The sequence below is a fragment of the Diabrotica virgifera genome, chromosome 7 (assembly GCF_917563875.1).
Source record: "Diabrotica virgifera virgifera chromosome 7, PGI_DIABVI_V3a".
NCBI classification, from domain to species: domain Eukaryota; kingdom Metazoa; phylum Arthropoda; class Insecta; order Coleoptera; family Chrysomelidae; genus Diabrotica; species Diabrotica virgifera.
Window position 1 is genome coordinate 241775471 of NC_065449.1, and position 17666 is coordinate 241793136.

At 34.3% G+C, this 17666-nt stretch overlaps 1 protein-coding gene across 1 annotated transcript in view; it reads right to left on the reverse strand.

The window, feature by feature from the left end:
• LOC114329077 (armadillo repeat-containing protein 2) overlaps nt 1-17666 on the reverse strand; it is a 63113-nt gene that overhangs the window by 37823 nt on the left and 7624 nt on the right. Inside the window, exons 2-3 of the mRNA XM_028278092.2 lie at nt 8525-8663; nt 1987-2267 (exon numbers count right to left, since the gene is read on the reverse strand). Of these exons, the coding sequence (XP_028133893.2) occupies nt 1987-2267; nt 8525-8663 (420 nt within the window). The remainder of the gene's footprint in view (nt 1-1986; nt 2268-8524; nt 8664-17666) is intronic.

The window sequence follows — 17666 nt, forward strand, 5'->3', positions numbered from 1 at the left end:
GAATAGATAATTGAATACCCTTTCAAATTAGCTATCACACGACCCGTATTCTCATTAAAAAATCATCGATTACGTCATCACGCCCAGATGGATGACGTCAGTGATATGACATATATGTCAAAAACTGGCAATTTAAAAATAAAACTCGATCTGTTTCGGGAATTTCTTCTAATGTTGTTTATTTAGCTAATAATGATTTTATGCGTTACTTTACGGACGCACTGTATATTAAAAAAGCCTATTAACGTTTTTTTAGCAAAAATCAATACATATGCCCGATTTCACCAACGATACCTAAATATTTAAGAATTGCCTAAGTGGGTTTAGGTACTTCCTAACTCTAAAACGGATTTCACCATACGATAAGCATTGCCTAAAACGCTTAAGCATTACCTTACGTTAGGATACGGATTTCGATCTCCCTAAACTTTAGATATTACTTATCGTTGACAGTCAGGTTATATTTTTACAATTTTGACTAATGTACTTGTGACGTTTGTCAATAATTTGCTTCTTACCTTAATTTTTCTGTTATTCTGTAATATTAGGTATATTAGTTGTAATTTTGTATTTTCTTTTATATTATTAATATAATATGTGTTGAAAAATATAGAAAATCCGTTGGAGTTTTTTACAGGTCTGTTGACAAAATTATGTAGTCTACCTACTACCTAACAAACTAGTGTTGTGTTTCAAAAACCCATTCATGATATAACTAAAAGTGGTCATTAAAAAATTAATAATAAAAAGCAATTTTCAACATATTATTTATTTTAAAATTATTTCATTAATGACAATTCAACTAACTTCAATTTTTGGTCATATGTGAAATTTACAACTCTTTCTTTTCCTCCATTTCACTGTACATATACAAATAACATACAAGACTATATTTATTATATACAAACTTAATGCACAAATAACTCACTACTAAATAAAATAACTATATATAACAGTACAAAACTGAATAAAACCAAATTGGCAAACAAACAATAATGACAAATAATCGAAAAAGTAAGGAAATGTCATCTTATTCTTCTTTTTATTTATCAAAAATAGTTCAAACGTACCCTAGGTAATACCTAGGAAAGCATTTCCTAGATAAGCAGTTCTTTTAGTTGTGAAATGCGATTGTTCCTAAGTATTGACTTAAGAAGTTCCTATCGATAAGAATTACTTAATAAGGCAACTGTTTAGGTATCGTTGGTGAAATCGGGCATAAGTAACACGCAACAGTCATAAAAAAACGGAAGTGTCTCGCGTAACAGCTAAATTTAGACAATTCTACACATAAAACCTTCGAACAATGTCACAGCCAATTAACAAACAAAAATATCGACGCCCTTCATGCAGAAACCAAAGAAAAAAATTGTGCAAAAATTTTGTCTTTCGGTATTAAAATATTTTTCAGAAAATCGTCGAATCGAATAGTTTTTAAAAGAAACGAGAGATCTAAAAGATTTAAAAATTTTAAAGATTTTTTTAGTCGGAAACAAATTTTGATCATTCTACAATAATAATTTATAAGGAAAACGGGCGATAAGTATATAGACTTAGAGAATCTACGATATGCATTCCACAATACGTCAATTTTATCTATAATAATCTATATATTTATTATATGGGTAAATATCAAACGAATTTTGATTCCTAGTACTCATTCGTGAGTAAGAACGAAAGTAAATGAAAGACAAACATTTTTCTAAAATGAAATTAAATCTTAAATTATCTTTCATTTACGTGGAATAGTAGTAGTATTTAGAATACATTTAATATTTTTCAATAAACATAAATACTACAAGTGCCGTGGAAAACAGGCCCCTAAGTGCACAAATTTTACTCTGAAACACGTAACATATAAAAACCGCAAAACCTTTGAAATCTGATTGATCTGACAACGTCGCGTAACTAAAGTTTTCGATGTGTCTGACCTTGGCTGTTTTAGATATTTCTATTGACTTGTACAGTACATTTAATAAAACTTACGGTTGTCCAGTGACGTATTCTTAAAAACCTTCCTCTTCTGAAGCGGCCTGCACGTATCCAATGACGGCAACTTTATTTTATGTAGCTGATCTTTAACGGCGATGTTAAATATCTGGTCGTTGATTTCTGATACAGAATTCGACCTCTGATGATGAAACTTGTTCTGGTGATTCCTTGGGGGCGGGATCAGCGTTCTGGATGTGATCAGGTTTGGGGTAAGTAGATTAGTACTGTCGGGTGGGGTTGTGGGGAGGTCTGTCTCATTTTGTAGATAACGAAGGCTGAAAACAAAAAAAAACAAAAAGTTGACTTACAGAATAATAATAAACAGCCCATTTTTTTAACATGGACGTGGACAATGGACAGCCGGTTCCTAAAAAAACTGATACGACCCTTAGTAAGATTTGATCATGTTGAGCAGTGTATTTGATTGATCTGACATTATATTTATTATGACAGACAAATAATAAAATAAACAAACAACAAACAACTGATTACATATGTTAATTCATAAATTGTACTAATTATTAAGGTCTAAATGTTTATATTATTTTGAATTCCTGTATTTTATAAAGAGTATATAAATGATAGTTTTTACATCAAACAGATCACATAATTATTGTAAACGTGGATTATACAATAAAACAAATTAATATTCAATTCAGCCCTGTAACTTATTAAAATAAATATTATAGAAGTTTTCAGGGACTTTCAGCCCTCGGTAATAATGTAGTCTTTCATTCTGAGTTTAAATTTTTCAAAAATATTTATTACTTTTCTCAGAATTCGAAAAAAATTAATACAATTAAAATACATTGAGAATTTTGACATGCGTCACAATTTTGCATTAACCCAATGTAAAATTCTAAACTGTTGAATTCCAGCTTCCCTAATTATTTGACATCAAAGACATTAGAAACTGTTTGTAGAGGATTGAAATCTGTATTAAAAACAACTGTTAAAATTGGTCTACGTAATTAAACATATTCCAAATGTATTTTGTAAAATATTTATTTATTTAATCATGATATTTTGTAAAAATGTAATACATTTCAGTTTTCAGCCCAAACTTAGGCCACACACAATGCAATATTGTTCACATTTTTGAACTGTCAATATTTTTATTTTATCATCTATTGGGTGCATTCACCAGACCAGTGCGCTACGTCAGCGCTCTGAAACTGTTTAAGATTTTTCGGGTGAACGTCATGTCAATTTAGGCTAAACTTCAACGTGTTGACGAAGCGGTCGCCATTTTATTGAACGTAGTATTTGTATCGCTTCAATATTGAACGTGTTTAAGAAATATATTGTAATGGCGCGATTATTTGAAAATATTTATTTTACAATGGTTTTAATCATAAAGTAAATGAAACTTAGGAGATACATAATTGTATATGCTCACGAAATTGTAAATCTGTGTAAAGGAACAACATAATTACGTGATAATTATTATTTACTTATGGTGGGTCATCCAATGGTTCTGCTCTGCCAAGTCCAGCACAGCCAATAGCACCAAAAATTATTTCTTGTTCATTTCATTATCAAACATCAATAAAGGTAAATAGTATATTATCCATTTTTGAATTAAATTTGTTTAAGATACGTCCAATTTATCGTTGAACGATAAGTATAATAAATCAACAAAAACAACGAATCTCGTTTTAGGTTAGGTTCATACATAGAACAGGTGGGATTGGTGGGAACACAAAAAAAAACAACTAAAGTGTCAAACGGAAAAATACCATTCACCAGACTAAACGTAGTTTTAAAGCGCTGCAACATAGCTGTTTAGTTGAAACTTAAACCGATTATTTCTGGTGAACGCAGCCATTGTTTAAAAACAATACAGTTGATAAGATACCCTCAGTTGCGGAGAAAGTATTAATAATAGATTAATATTAATATTAATAAAAGATTAATAAAATTTTATTAATATTAATATTAATAAAAGATTAATAATAATAATAACCGTGGAACAGAATAAACTATCTGACAAATTTTAAGATTTGGCAGTGACATTGACAGTATGTAAATATTAAGTATTTATCCTTCAAAATACACTGCTCAATTTTCTACTAAATACGCTTCAAGAGTCGTATCAGTTTTTTTTGGAACCAGGTGGACATGCCATATTTCAGAATCTTCCAAAACAGTTTCAGAATCTTATTAAAATATATTTATTAAAAGTTGAACGTACGCATTCAGTAATAGTCATAATAAATATATTTATTCAGTAATAAATATATTTATTAAAAGTTGATGCTAAGATTGTGTATAAATTAAACAAAAATATCGGAGAGGACCAAAAAAATCAAGTGGTGGATGCTAAAAGATGAGAAAGAAGGTCTGTTCAAGGAAAAAATAGTAGAAAAAATATGTTGGACCATGAAAGGAAGCCAATTTGGAGAAAAATGACCAATATTATTAGAGATACGGCTATTGAAATACTTGGGAAAACGCCAGGAAAGAAGTTTGAGGATAAAGAGACTTGGTGGTGGTCAAATGAAGTACAAGGAAAAATAAAAGTGAAGGGAAAATTATACAAAAAGTGGCAAGAAACCAGATCGGACATAGATCTTCAAAACTATATGGTCGCCAAAAAGGAAGCGAAAGTAGCAGTAGCTAAAGCTAAAGCAGAAGCGTATTCAAACCTATACGATCAACTTGATACCAGGGAAGGTGAAACAAAGATATATAAAATAGCCAAACAGAGAGCAAAGAAAGCATGAGATTTTAATCAGATTAGATGTATCCGAGATGAAAATAACAAAATACTAATTCACGAAAAGGATGTCAAAAGGGATGGAGAAAGTATTTTGACAGTTTATTAAATGAAGAATTTGACAGACAGCCTGTGTAGTTAACGGAGACAGTAACAGCAATAGTCGAAGCATTGAAGGATTGAAGTGTCGATTTCTTTGCAGTAAGACGGATTTTAATGCGGATTGGTGCGTTGGATTCGTGAGAATATCAGGAAATTTTGTGAACTAATGTAATAAATAAGAAATCTCAAATTGCATTTGTGCATAAGAAAAATGCATTTCAAAAATGCATTTCGGTAAATAGTGGGAAAAACTTACTCAATTTTCTTACTCGGGGGTTTTTGGGGTCGCTGAAAACGAATATGAGGTCGGCGAGAGTGTGCAAACTACCTGGTGCCTGCAGCGGGTGTAATAAACGTCTTCCTCTGGAGTATTATGGTAATTTGTTAAATAATTGGCCCAAACTTGTAAGTCGGGGGTTTTTGGGGTCGCTGAAAATGAATATGAAGTCGGCGAGAGTGTGCAAAGTACCTGGTGCCTGCAGCGGGTGTAATTAACGTCTTCCTCTGGAGTATTATGGTAATTTATCATATATCATATTAGTTTAAACTCGTTACTCGGGGGGTTTTGGGGTAATCTATTTTCTTCGATGTAACTATAGTGATCGAAAAGGGTGGTATTTTTATTATAAATAAACATAAATTTTTATTATTATAATATATTTATGGTCAAAAAAGTTCATTATACAAAATGTATCGTAATTTATCTTTAAAATTCATTTTCTTCATCATTATCATCATCTTCTTCATTATTGCCTTCCTCTCTCGAGTCCAATGCAATATTTGTGCAATCAGAGCCTGCACAATTTTTGCAGGCTAAATTACAAACTAACCCATGCTTCCTGCACCCGCATGAGTTGCCGCAGTCTGACTTACAACTACAGAATATTAAATTTAAAATGTTTGGAGGACCAGGTGGCTGAGTCATTATAACTGGAATTAATACATTATTTTGTAATTCCCATCTCCAATCGGTTGGGTTCATGTTACTGTCCTCTCCGTGCAGCCAAATTTGTGTTTGTAAATATACCCTTTTTAAATGCTGCGTAAATGCGTCAACAGATGAAAGAATTTTTCCAATGACAATCTTTTTATTTTTGGAAATAGCCGTTAAGTACATTCTGTATCTAGTAATTTTCTCTCAAGGCAAAACCACATCATCCACTTTAATTCGCCTTAATTCAAACTGCTTTAAATGATATGAAATTAGAATTTAGTCGTTGCGATATTTATTTTCAGTGACCCCAAAGACCCCCGAGTAACAAGTTTGGGCCAATTATTTAACAAATTACCATAATAGTCCAGAGGAAGACGTTTATTACACCTGCTGCAGGCACCAGGTAGTTTGCACACTCTCGCCGACCTCATATTCATTTTCAGCGACCCCAAAAACCCCCGAGTAATGAGTTTAAGCCAATTATATGATAAATTACCCCAATACTCCAGAGGAAGACGTTTATTACACCCGCTGCAGGCACCAGGTAGTTTGCACACTCTCCCCGACCTCATATTCGTTTTCAGCGACCCCAAAAACCCCCGAGTAAGAAAATGGAGTCAATTTTTCCCACTATTTACCGAAATGAATTTTTGAAATGCATTTTTCTTATGCATAAATGCAATTTGAGATTTCTTATTCATAACATTAGTTCACAAAATTTCCTGACATTCTCACGAATCCAACGCACCAAACTGCATTAAAATCCGTCTTACTGCGCCAAAAATCGACAGTAAGGCCTTTTTTGTGCTTCAATGCCTCGACTACAATGGTTACCAGAATAACAAACGAGGAAGTGGCTCTCAAGCGCTTCAAATAATAAAGAAAGAAAAAGCAGTCGGACCAGATGATATTCCTGGGGAAGTACGGAGAGCATTGGGAGAGACAGGAATAAGTTGGCTAGCAGGTCTATCTAATAGAATTATGGAAGTTTGACAAATGCCAGAGGAATGGAGAAGCAGTATATTAGTACCTACCTGTCTACAAAAACAAGGGAGACATACAACAATATACAAACTACAGGGCTATAAAACTACTTAGCCACACCACGAAAATATGGGAGAGAGTAATTGATAGACGGATACGTGAAGAAGCCGAAATATCCGATAACTAAATTGTCTTTATGCAGAGCAGATCAACAACAGATGAATTTTCATTGCAAGGCAACTGATGGAAAAATACAGGAATAAAGAGGCCAACGCTCATATGGTATTCATTGATCTTAAGAAAGCATATGATAGAGTTCCTCGAGAGATTCTGTGGTGGGCACTCAATAAGAAAGGAGTCCCTGGCGAATATGTAAAGATTGTGGGAGATATGTATGAGATAGTAACGACTAGTGTTAGGACAGACACTGATAAATTCCAGGTGAAAGTAGGATTGCACCAAGGCTCGGTGCTTAGTCCTTATTTATTCTCATTAGTTTTGTACCAGATAACTGCGAAACTACAAGGTAGCATTCCATGGTGCCTAATGTATGCTGATGATGTCGTGTTAGTAGGAAATAGTGAAAGAGACTTAGAACAAAAACTGGAACAGTGGAGACAAGCTCTGGAGGAAAAAGGTTTAAAACTTAGTAGGACAAAAACAGAGTATTTGGAATGTTTATTTAAAGATGGAGTTACTACAAATAAAATGGTATCTTTGGATGGTGAAATGATTGTGAAAATCAATAGTTTTAAGTACCTAGGATCGGTATTACAGAGTAATGGAGAAATAGATGGAGACGCATGCAGTAGAATTAGGGCTGGATGGATGAAGTGGAAAGAAGCGAGTGGTGTGTTGTGTGACAGAAAAATTCCAATGAAGCTGAAGGGAAAATTCTATAAAACAGCCATAAGACCGGCTATGATGTACAGAACTGAATTTTGGGCAGTGAAATAGAAAGAGGAACAACGAATGCATGTGGCGGAAATGAAAATGCTTAGATGAATGAGTGGAGTGACAAAGAAGGATAAAATTAGAAATGAGTATATTAGGGGAAGTCCAGGTGTGGCACCAATTGATGCCAAAATGAGAGAGCATATGCTAAGATGGTTTGGTCATGTTCAACGTCGAGACGTTAATCACCCAATACGAAGAATAGCTGAAGTGCAGATTCCTGGAAGGAATAGGAGAGGAAGACCAAAGAAGACCTGGGGGAGACGATAAGGCAAGACATGTTGGTAAAGGGGATTGACATTGATATGACCCAAGATAGAATTGTGTGGAGAAATGCAATTAGGGAAGCCGACCCCTCATAGGGATAAGGCAGAGAGAGTGATGATGATGATGCTAAGATTGTGTATCCAGTTTATTGCTTCAGGTTTTGCTTCAAGGAAGTATCTTCGAGGTCTTGGATACATGCTTGGAAGAAGCATTTAGAAGTAATCTGTTGTACAGTTTTTCTTTCAGGGCTATTCGCTCATACCAAGAAAGCTGGTGAAACCAGCTTGTTGTACTGTACGAGTTAGTTGAAATATACCAAGTAGTTGAACTGTACCAGGTAGTTTCTGTAAGATTCTACCAGTGGTTCTATTATAAATTAGTCTCTCCAAAAATTTAAGGACTTAGCTCAGAAAGGATATATTATATCTGAAATTCTCTGGTTTTTCATTTGATCAGGTTTTGAACTAACGACTGCCTTTAACATTTTGACTTTTTGAATACCTTGAGGAGATTACGACTCATGGATAATTTTCATGTCAACTTACTCTTTACCACTTATTTTTTATACTTACCTGAAGGAACTCGGTGGACGATTTGATGTTACTTTATTTCCAAACAGCAATCGTTCCTTATCTCTTGGTGTGAAAGGTCTTTGAGTTTGTAGAGGCTTGATGGACGGGGGCGCAAAATTTTTATCAGTCATTTGAGATTCTGTAACAAAAAGATATTCAGTAACATATTTGTGTATGTGTGTGTATGTTGTAACTGCGATGGATGTAGGAAGCATACAAACGAATACTTCAAATAGAAATAAAAGATTTTTTGAATATAAATATATAGGTCAAATTTCGAAATGTATAATAGGGATATTAAAGACGATGAATCGTATAGTAGGGATATATTCTGGAAAGAATTAACAATAATCACAGAAAAGGCAACAGGAACAATTTTTAAAACCAGCGGTTTTAATAGCAGGGTAGGTGGGCAAAAACGGATAAACATATAAAGAGATACTTAATAGAAAAACACGGTGAGATAGTAATAAATAATAACGAACCAAGAGTGCTAGACTTCTATATTATCCAAAATTTAATAATAACTAATTCATTCTTTGAATACGAAGGTATAGGGGGGAAGTTAAAAGAGAAAAATATGTGTGAATAGAACAGAAAAACAGAAAATGATAACAGATCTCAGTACGGAAAGGTCCAGAAGAGATCCAAAAAAGAAAAATTCCAAATACAAACAAAGAATTGGAAAATGTATTTTAATATGAAACCATTAAGTCCCATAGAGTAACAAATAGAGAAATTGCACATAAATATAAGACAACAGTAACACAAACGTTAGGTATAACAAATGAAAGAATATGTGGGGATAATCTGGAGTTTTTATGGAGATATTTTTAAATACATCTACAGAAGTATGCGGAACAAGCAAGAAAAACGATAAAGAAAAATAAACGGTCATGTTATGTGGAATGCAGAAATAAAATAGCAAATTAAAAAAGAAAGTAGCACGGAAAGTAGCCTTTCAAAGAAAGGCGACCAAGAGGAAGACCACAGATGAGATGGGTAGATGACATCAAAAAAATAAAAGGAAGAGATTGAAAATATTAAGCCTATATCAAAAAATGGACGATTGAAGGCTAAGACGAAGAATATTACAGTGGAGACCATGGAATCTAGAGGAAACTATGGAAACACTAGAGAACGAGAAAAATCACAAATTGGACTACCAGACGATCTCAAAAATCGAAAACCTGAGGTGGATGAATACAGCAGAAAACAGATAAGAAGGAAGAAATTAAAGGAGGCGCTAATATTCAATATTAAGCGAATATTGAAATCAATCTCAGCTTTACTGTAAATTGCATACTCTATTAAGAATATTATCTATGTTTAGGTAAACATTATGTAATGGTTATTGCACTTTTCATATAATCATGTCATTAAACTAGTATTTCTATTTAGATTCGATTTAATAATGTTAGCTTATCGGTATAATAAAATAGATACGCTTTTTCCTAATTCAAACAGTAGATACTATTGATCTAATTACACTGTTATCAATTAATTTAACTTGCTATTTTTTGATAATTCGTGTTTGATTTTATATTAATATACTTGTTGAGATTAGTAATAATCCATAGTTTTCATTAGTGTCATTGGTGCCCATACCCATAGGCGGGGGGGGGGGGTGGCTTTAAACTATCGGGTGCTTTAAACTATCGGGTGCTTTAAACTATAGCTTAGTTTTTCGGGTGCTTTAAACTAGGTATCCTACTAGGTATCTAACTAGGTTATCCAAAGTATACAAAATGTAATGTGCAACATCTTCACGTCTGCCCCCCCCTAAAAATTTTTATATGGGCACCCGTGACTAGTGTGTTTCATTTTTTCAGAAGCTATTCTGTTTCTTGTTCATTTTGTTACTTCCTTTCAAGCTGTTATTTTCTTTTAGTTTCTTTTATTACTTTTGTTCTTGCACCTCCCTAATTTTCTACCAATTATTCTCTTTTCCTGCTTTTAAATAATGTTGATTAATAGAATGATCCTTTATTTTTGTTTATTGGCTTGTTCGTTGATCCCAAAAACCAAAATAATTGACGCTAAACTCGTATTTGTTAATTTCTGTTTTGTCTGCTAACTCTTCGATACCCCTGTATAACGATCAGAAATCTATATTGTATAACAGTTTATATTGAATGTATACCTAATGATCCCGAAAAAGTATTGTAGATAATATAGTTAAAGAGCTTAATAACAATACTTTTTAATAGTTTGATAACGTGTACATGTACAACCTCAGCTTTCATAATACCTGGGGCATTAAAAGAACTAAATAATCTACCTCAAAACATATACAGGGTGATTGATTAGTAGGGTAAAGCTCAATAGCTCCGCTATAGTAATAGATAGCAATAAAAGTTAATAACAAAAATTTTAGCCACGTTTGAGCTTCACATTATAAAATTAGTTACAGAATGTTACAGGGTGTTCGATAACACAGTGGTAGACCAAACTTATGTTTTTTTTTAAATGGAAATAGGCACTTTTTAATAATTTTTTGAAAAGTTTGGCTTATATTAATATTTAACCACTATCTATGGCTGTCTAGAGTTTCCAGTAAAATGAAATTTTAAATTTTTGAGCTTTTTGGATTATAATAACTTGTGTAGCTACATAATGGAAATATTTACTGGAATAGATCGGTATCATGCCTAGTGTTTAAATTTCCAATCAATGTCAGTAGAACGTGGGAACAATATAAAACCGACCACCTGTTTCTATTAAATTTTCCTTTTCTTTTATACTTGTCGGGTTAATGTTCCTTGACGTATAAATTTGATATTTTAGCAGAAAATCCCCCTAACAAAACTGCGATAAAGGTCAAACTTGTCGTTTCTTGATTTAGTCGATATTTTGCGTGCAGGAGGTGAATGCCTTTGACCAGCAGAACCTAAGAAAGAAAACTTTTAAATACTGAGTCAAGTTTCCCGACAAAAAGGTTGTTCCCCTTGTTAAGTATAAAAAAATTATCTAGAAAAGTAGTTTTTGTTGTAAAATGTTGCCTGTTCGTGTGACGATAAGGTAAAATTACCAGGCTTTTTGTTAGAGAGGTTGCATGACGATAGTAAAGATGGTAATTTTACAAATTTGTCTGTATATTTATTCAAGGACGTAGGAATCGGCAATGTTTCAGCAACGAATAGGGATTCTTTTAGATTTTAGTAGCTATTGTTTCCACCCAATTTTGAAAAAATGTGAAAACTTTGAGTTATCCACGTCCGTCTGTCCGTCCGACCGCGAATATATCTCCGCCGTCATTATACTAGGTAGAACGACAAATGAGGTGTCAAATGAAAGGTTATAATCGAAAAATGGTACTAAAGGTGAGATATTTGACCTAGGCTGTCTGTCCGTCGGTCCATCCGACGGCGAATATAACTCCTCCGTCATTATACCAGGTAGAATGACAAATGAGGTGTCAAATGAAAGCTTATAATCCAAGGATGATACTAAAGGTGAGATATTTGACCTAGACTGTCTGTCCGTCGGTCCGTCCGACTGCGAATATAACTCCTCCGTCATTATACCAGATAGAATGACAAATGAGGTGTCAAACGAGAGTTTATAATCCAAGGATGGTATTAAAGGTGAGAAATTTGATCTTAGCTGTCTGTCCGTCTGTCCGTCCGACCGAAAATATAACTCGTTCGTCATTTTACCAGGTAGAATGACAGATGAGGTGTCAAATGAAAGCTTGTAATCCAAGGATGGTACTAAATGGGAGAAATTTGACCTAGGCTGTCTGTACGTCTGTCCGTCCGACTGCGAATATAACTCCTCCGTCACTATATCAGGTAGAATAACAATTAAGGTGTCTAATACAAGATTATAATCCAAGGATGGTACTAAATGTGCGAAATTTCCGGACTTCCGGTCTTAGAAAAGCGACCACGAATACAACTCCTTCATTATTAATACAGATAGAATGACAAATGAGGTGTCGAATGAAAGCTTATAATCCAAGGATGGTATTAAAGATGAGAAATTTGACATCGGACTTCCGGTTTCAGAGTTGCAACCGTATGAACTGTTCTAAAGTCACCGAAATAGTATAAGCGATACCTATATCATTCGACGTGCCTTAGCAAGATGAGAACAAATTTTGGTTTCGGTTTTATATCATTTCCGCTTAAAAAGTTCTAACCAGAAGTGCCGTTATAGTCGCAGAAATAGTACATGTAAGCGTATTGAAAATTTGAGTTTTAATCTTTAGGTCCTCTTTTGAAGTCATTTCTGCTTAAAAAATGATGACCCAAAGTTTAGTCAAAATGACTCAAAATTAATAAAATCGTATATCGATTGAGGCAAAGTTACACGAAGCGTTCAAATATCGACTTCCAATTCTACTTTCGATTACTTTGGGTGAAAACCTAGGACTTACGAAGTCCAATTACTTGTTAGTCAAGGGAATTAATCCAAGTATTAGTCCAGGATATTTCTCCTAACAATGTTAGGTATACGACTGTCACATAAAAAAAGTAACGACTGGGTAAATTCAATAATAAAAGTCGAGGATATAACCGACTTATTACGAAGGTAAACTATTAGTCCAGGGTAATAAGGATTTTCTCGGGACACTCAAAGATCCAGATAGCTGACTACTTTTTAGTTATTGTAGACCTATAGGAAGAAAACCTACCTGTTTCCTGCCTAGAGTTCGCGTCCGTTTTTTTTATTTAATTATTAAGAATTTAGTGCAAAAATCGCGATTTTTTTCGATTTTTTGCACTCCATTCAAAAACTAAATAGTTGACATAAAATTACAAAATTTCAATACAGTCGAACCCGCTTATTAGAATCCCTGTTATAGGAATATCCCGGTTTATGGAATATAAATTCAAGTTCCCGAAACATTTCCATTTACTCCTTAATAAATTTATCTGTTTATTGGAATAGGATCTAACTAGATAATACCGCTTATTAGCATATTTTGCAGGTGAAAGAATATTTTTTTTTTACAATTTAGTAAAAATTTAAATTATGTTTGGTATTATGGTTTGTCGTCAACGGCCGATAGTGCTGGATTAGATATTATTAGGGTAATAAATATTTATTACTTAAAAAAAAAGAGACTAAGTTTTCACTCTAATGGCATATAACATATCCCACCAGAATGAAAACAATGGGAACCTTCTCTGGTTACACCTCCGAGGCTTCTACAATTTGCAAGCCATACGGATGCTGAGACTAAGGAAGATGAGGGAATTCTACAATTTACAATTCACGTCACATCTGCTCAGCGCGGTAAAGTTCCAACGAGACTGGTTCCCTTCATACTCCACACAGAGTAAATGTAAATCAAAAATGAATAACCATTTTCAATTTCGTTGCAAAACGAAAATACAGCCGAAACATATTCCAGTCCAATCAGAGAGTGCTGCAAGCACCTCTACCGGTTTCGAAACTTATTAGTCTCTCATCAGGAGGCACATATGCTGCTCTCCCTGATCCAACCAAAACAAACCCCAGCGTGCAGTCCCGAATTGCAACGAACGAAATGGCATAGATGCCCTAGCGGCAACTGCTAGCAAAAGACTAAGTTTTCACTCTAATGGCATATAACATATCCCACCAGAATGAAAACAATGGGAACCTTCTCTGGTTACACCTCTGAGGCTTCTACAATTTGCAAGCCATACGGATGCTGAGACTAAGGAAGATGAGGGAAATTGAAAATGGTTATTCATTTTTGATTTACATTTACTCTGTGTGGAGTATGAAGGGAACCAGTCTCGTTGGAACTTTACCGCGCTGAGCAGATGTGACGTGAATTGTAAATTGTAGAATTCCCTCATCTTCCTTAGTCTCAGCATCCGTATGGCTTGCAAATTGTAGAAGCCTCAGAGGTGTAACCAGAGAAGGTTCCCATTGTTTTCATTCTGGTGGGATATGTTATATGCCATTAGAGTGAAAACTTAGTCTTTTGCTAGCAGTTGCCGCTAGGGCATCTATGCCATTTCGTTCGTTGCAATTCGGGACTGCAAGCTGGGGTTTGTTTTGGTTGGATCAGGGAGAGCAGCATATGTGCCTCCTGATGAGAGACTAATAAGTTTCGAAACCGGTAGAGGTGCTTGCAGCACTCTCTGATTGGACTGGAATATGTTTCGGCTGTATTTTCGTTTTGCAACGAAATTGAAAATGGTTATTCATTTTTGATTTACATTTACTCTGTGTGGAGTATGAAGGGAACCAGTCTCGTTGGAACTTTACCGCGCTGAGCAGATGTGACGTGAATTGTAAATTGTAGAATTCCCTCATCTTCCTTAGTCTCAGCATCCGTATGGCTTGCAAATTGTAGAAGCCTCAGAGGTGTAACCAGAGAAGGTTCCCATTGTTTTCATTCTGGTGGGATATGTTATATGCCATTAGAGTGAAAACTTAGTCTTTTGCTAGCAGTTGCCGCTAGGGCATCTATGCCATTTCGTTCGTTGCAATTCGGGACTGCACGCTGGGGTTTGTTTTGGTTGGATCAGGGAGAGCAGCATATGTGCCTCCTGATGAGAGACTAATAAGTTTCGAAACCGGTAGAGGTGCTTGCAGCACTCTCTGATTGGACTGGAATATGTTTCGGCTGTATTTTCGTTTTGCAACGAAATTGAAAATGGTTATTCATTTTTGATTTACATTTACTCTGTGTGGAGTATGAAGGGAACCAGTCTCGTTGGAACTTTACCGCGCTGAGCAGATGTGACGTGAATTGTAAATTGTAGAATTCCCTCATCTTCCTTAGTCTCAGCATCCGTATGGCTTGCAAATTGTAGAAGCCTCAGAGGTGTAACCAGAGAAGGTTCCCATTGTTTTCATTCTGGTGGGATATGTTATATGCCATTAGAGTGAAAACTTAGTCTTTTGCTAGCAGTTGCCGCTAGGGCATCTATGCCATTTCGTTCGTTGCAATTCGGGACTGCACGCTGGGGTTTGTTTTGGTTGGATCAGGGAGAGCAGCATATGTGCCTCCTGATGAGAGACTAATAAGTTTCGAAACCGGTAGAGGTGCTTGCAGCACTCTCTGATTGGACTGGAATATGTTTCGGCTGTATTTTCGTTTTGCAACGAAATTGAAAATGGTTATTCATTTTTGATTTACATTTACTCTGTGTGGAGTATGAAGGGAACCAGTCTCGTTGGAACTTTACCGCGCTGAGCAGATGTGACGTGAATTGTAAATTGTAGAATTCCCTCATCTTCCTTAGTCTCAGCATCCGTATGGCTTGCAAATTGTAGAAGCCTCGGAGGTGTAACCAGAGAAGGTTCCCATTGTTTTCATTCTGGTGGGATATGTTATATGCCATTAGAGTGAAAACTTAGTCTTTTGCTAGCAGTTGCCGCTAGTGCATCTATGCCATTTCGTTCGTTGCAATTCGGGACTGCACGCTGGGGTTTGTTTTGGTTGGATCAGGGAGAGCAGCATATGTGCCTCCTGATGAGAGACTAATAAGTTTCGAAACCGGTAGAGGTGCTTGCAGCACTCTCTGATTGGACTGGAATATGTTTCGGCTGTATTTTCGTTTTGCAACGAAATTGAAAATGGTTATTCATTTTTGATTTATTACTTTGTTACGAATACCAATTCGATCTTTAGCATGGCCGACAAATGCATGGGTCATAAAATAATTTTTATTTGTCTACACAAAGGCACTGTTACCTGTTATAAAATTGTTAGAAGCAGTTTATTTAGAATTCACTCAGAGAGTAGGCTACTTGTTTACAAGATGCGAATTATGGCTTTGTTAAATTCGAAAAGAAGGGAAAAGAACAAGAATGTAACAATCCATTTCTTGACGCCAATAAAACTTCTATTCAACCAATGGATTAAGGATTAAGGATGACCACACGGATTAACAACGAAAAAGCTATAATTACCAATAATTTCTCAAGAAAAAAAAAGTAATTTTGTTATATATGCATTTTAATAAGAAAATATGTATTTACATATCTACATATTGCATACATTTCATATTAATTACCTAATGTATTCATTCACATACATGTAATGTAATTTGGTATTTAACACATACATAGATAAGTACTAGTTACACTACTGTATTATTGACGTAAAAAGACCTAAAACAATTTACATACACTGATCATGTACATACATACATATATGATATACATATTGGCATAGTATGTAATAAAACTACATATTGGCATAGTATGTAAAACTACACATTGGCATAGTATGTAAATAATATTATTACGTATATTCGGTAACACTTATTTCGACTAGCCACCAATGATCGGTTATTAGAATATCCCGGTTATAAGAATATTTTTGCTTTGCACAAAGGCTATTCCAATAAGCGGGTTCGTCTGTATTGAAAAACCTTCAAAATGCCGATTTTTGGAAGTTAAAAAGGTAATTTGTTGCTACGCAAACTGCAAAATAAGTGAAAATCGTTATTTGTTAATAACTTTTTACTAAAACTACCTTAGAACTTTAGTGTTTTACCCAAAGTTGGATATTGGGGTACTTAACAAACCCTTAAAATTTGAGACTGATCCATTAATTAGTTTAAGAGTTATTCTATTTGTTTATCCCAGAGACCTTTATTTTGCAATAAGATAAGACAGAAAATAATGAAGATAAAGCAATTCTGAGTATGCCAAATGAAAGTAGAAGAGTGATAGTATCAAAATGTATTAAAAAAAGATAAAAATGATTAACATAGTCAAAAATCCTAATGCCAAATTTTGAAAATTTTGTAGTTTATAAACATTTAGAATAACTTTAAAAATGTTGTCCGTAGAAACAATATTTTTATATATATTCGAAAAGATAGTATTTTAACACGAATTTTCAAATAAAAAAATTTAGCCTAGGCTCATTTGGGAGAAAGTTAGCCATATGTTTTTTTTTAATTCACAGCTAATTTGTTTATAATAATTAAGGAATCTCATTAATGCTATTTTAAAGGAGGGGATTTGTTTTTTTTTCTTAAAAAATTTGCACAAACATTATACCTTCATAGCACCCTCTACGATTTTTTAAAAATGTAGTGCAAACGATTACTAGGGTGAACCTACATTCAAGCGAGTTATAATACCGAAAAAGCAATTTTAAACGAATATAATTTGCAGTATCTCCGGATCAGCTCAATGGATTTTGATCTTTCTTTTTTTATTGGTGTGTAATTTTTAC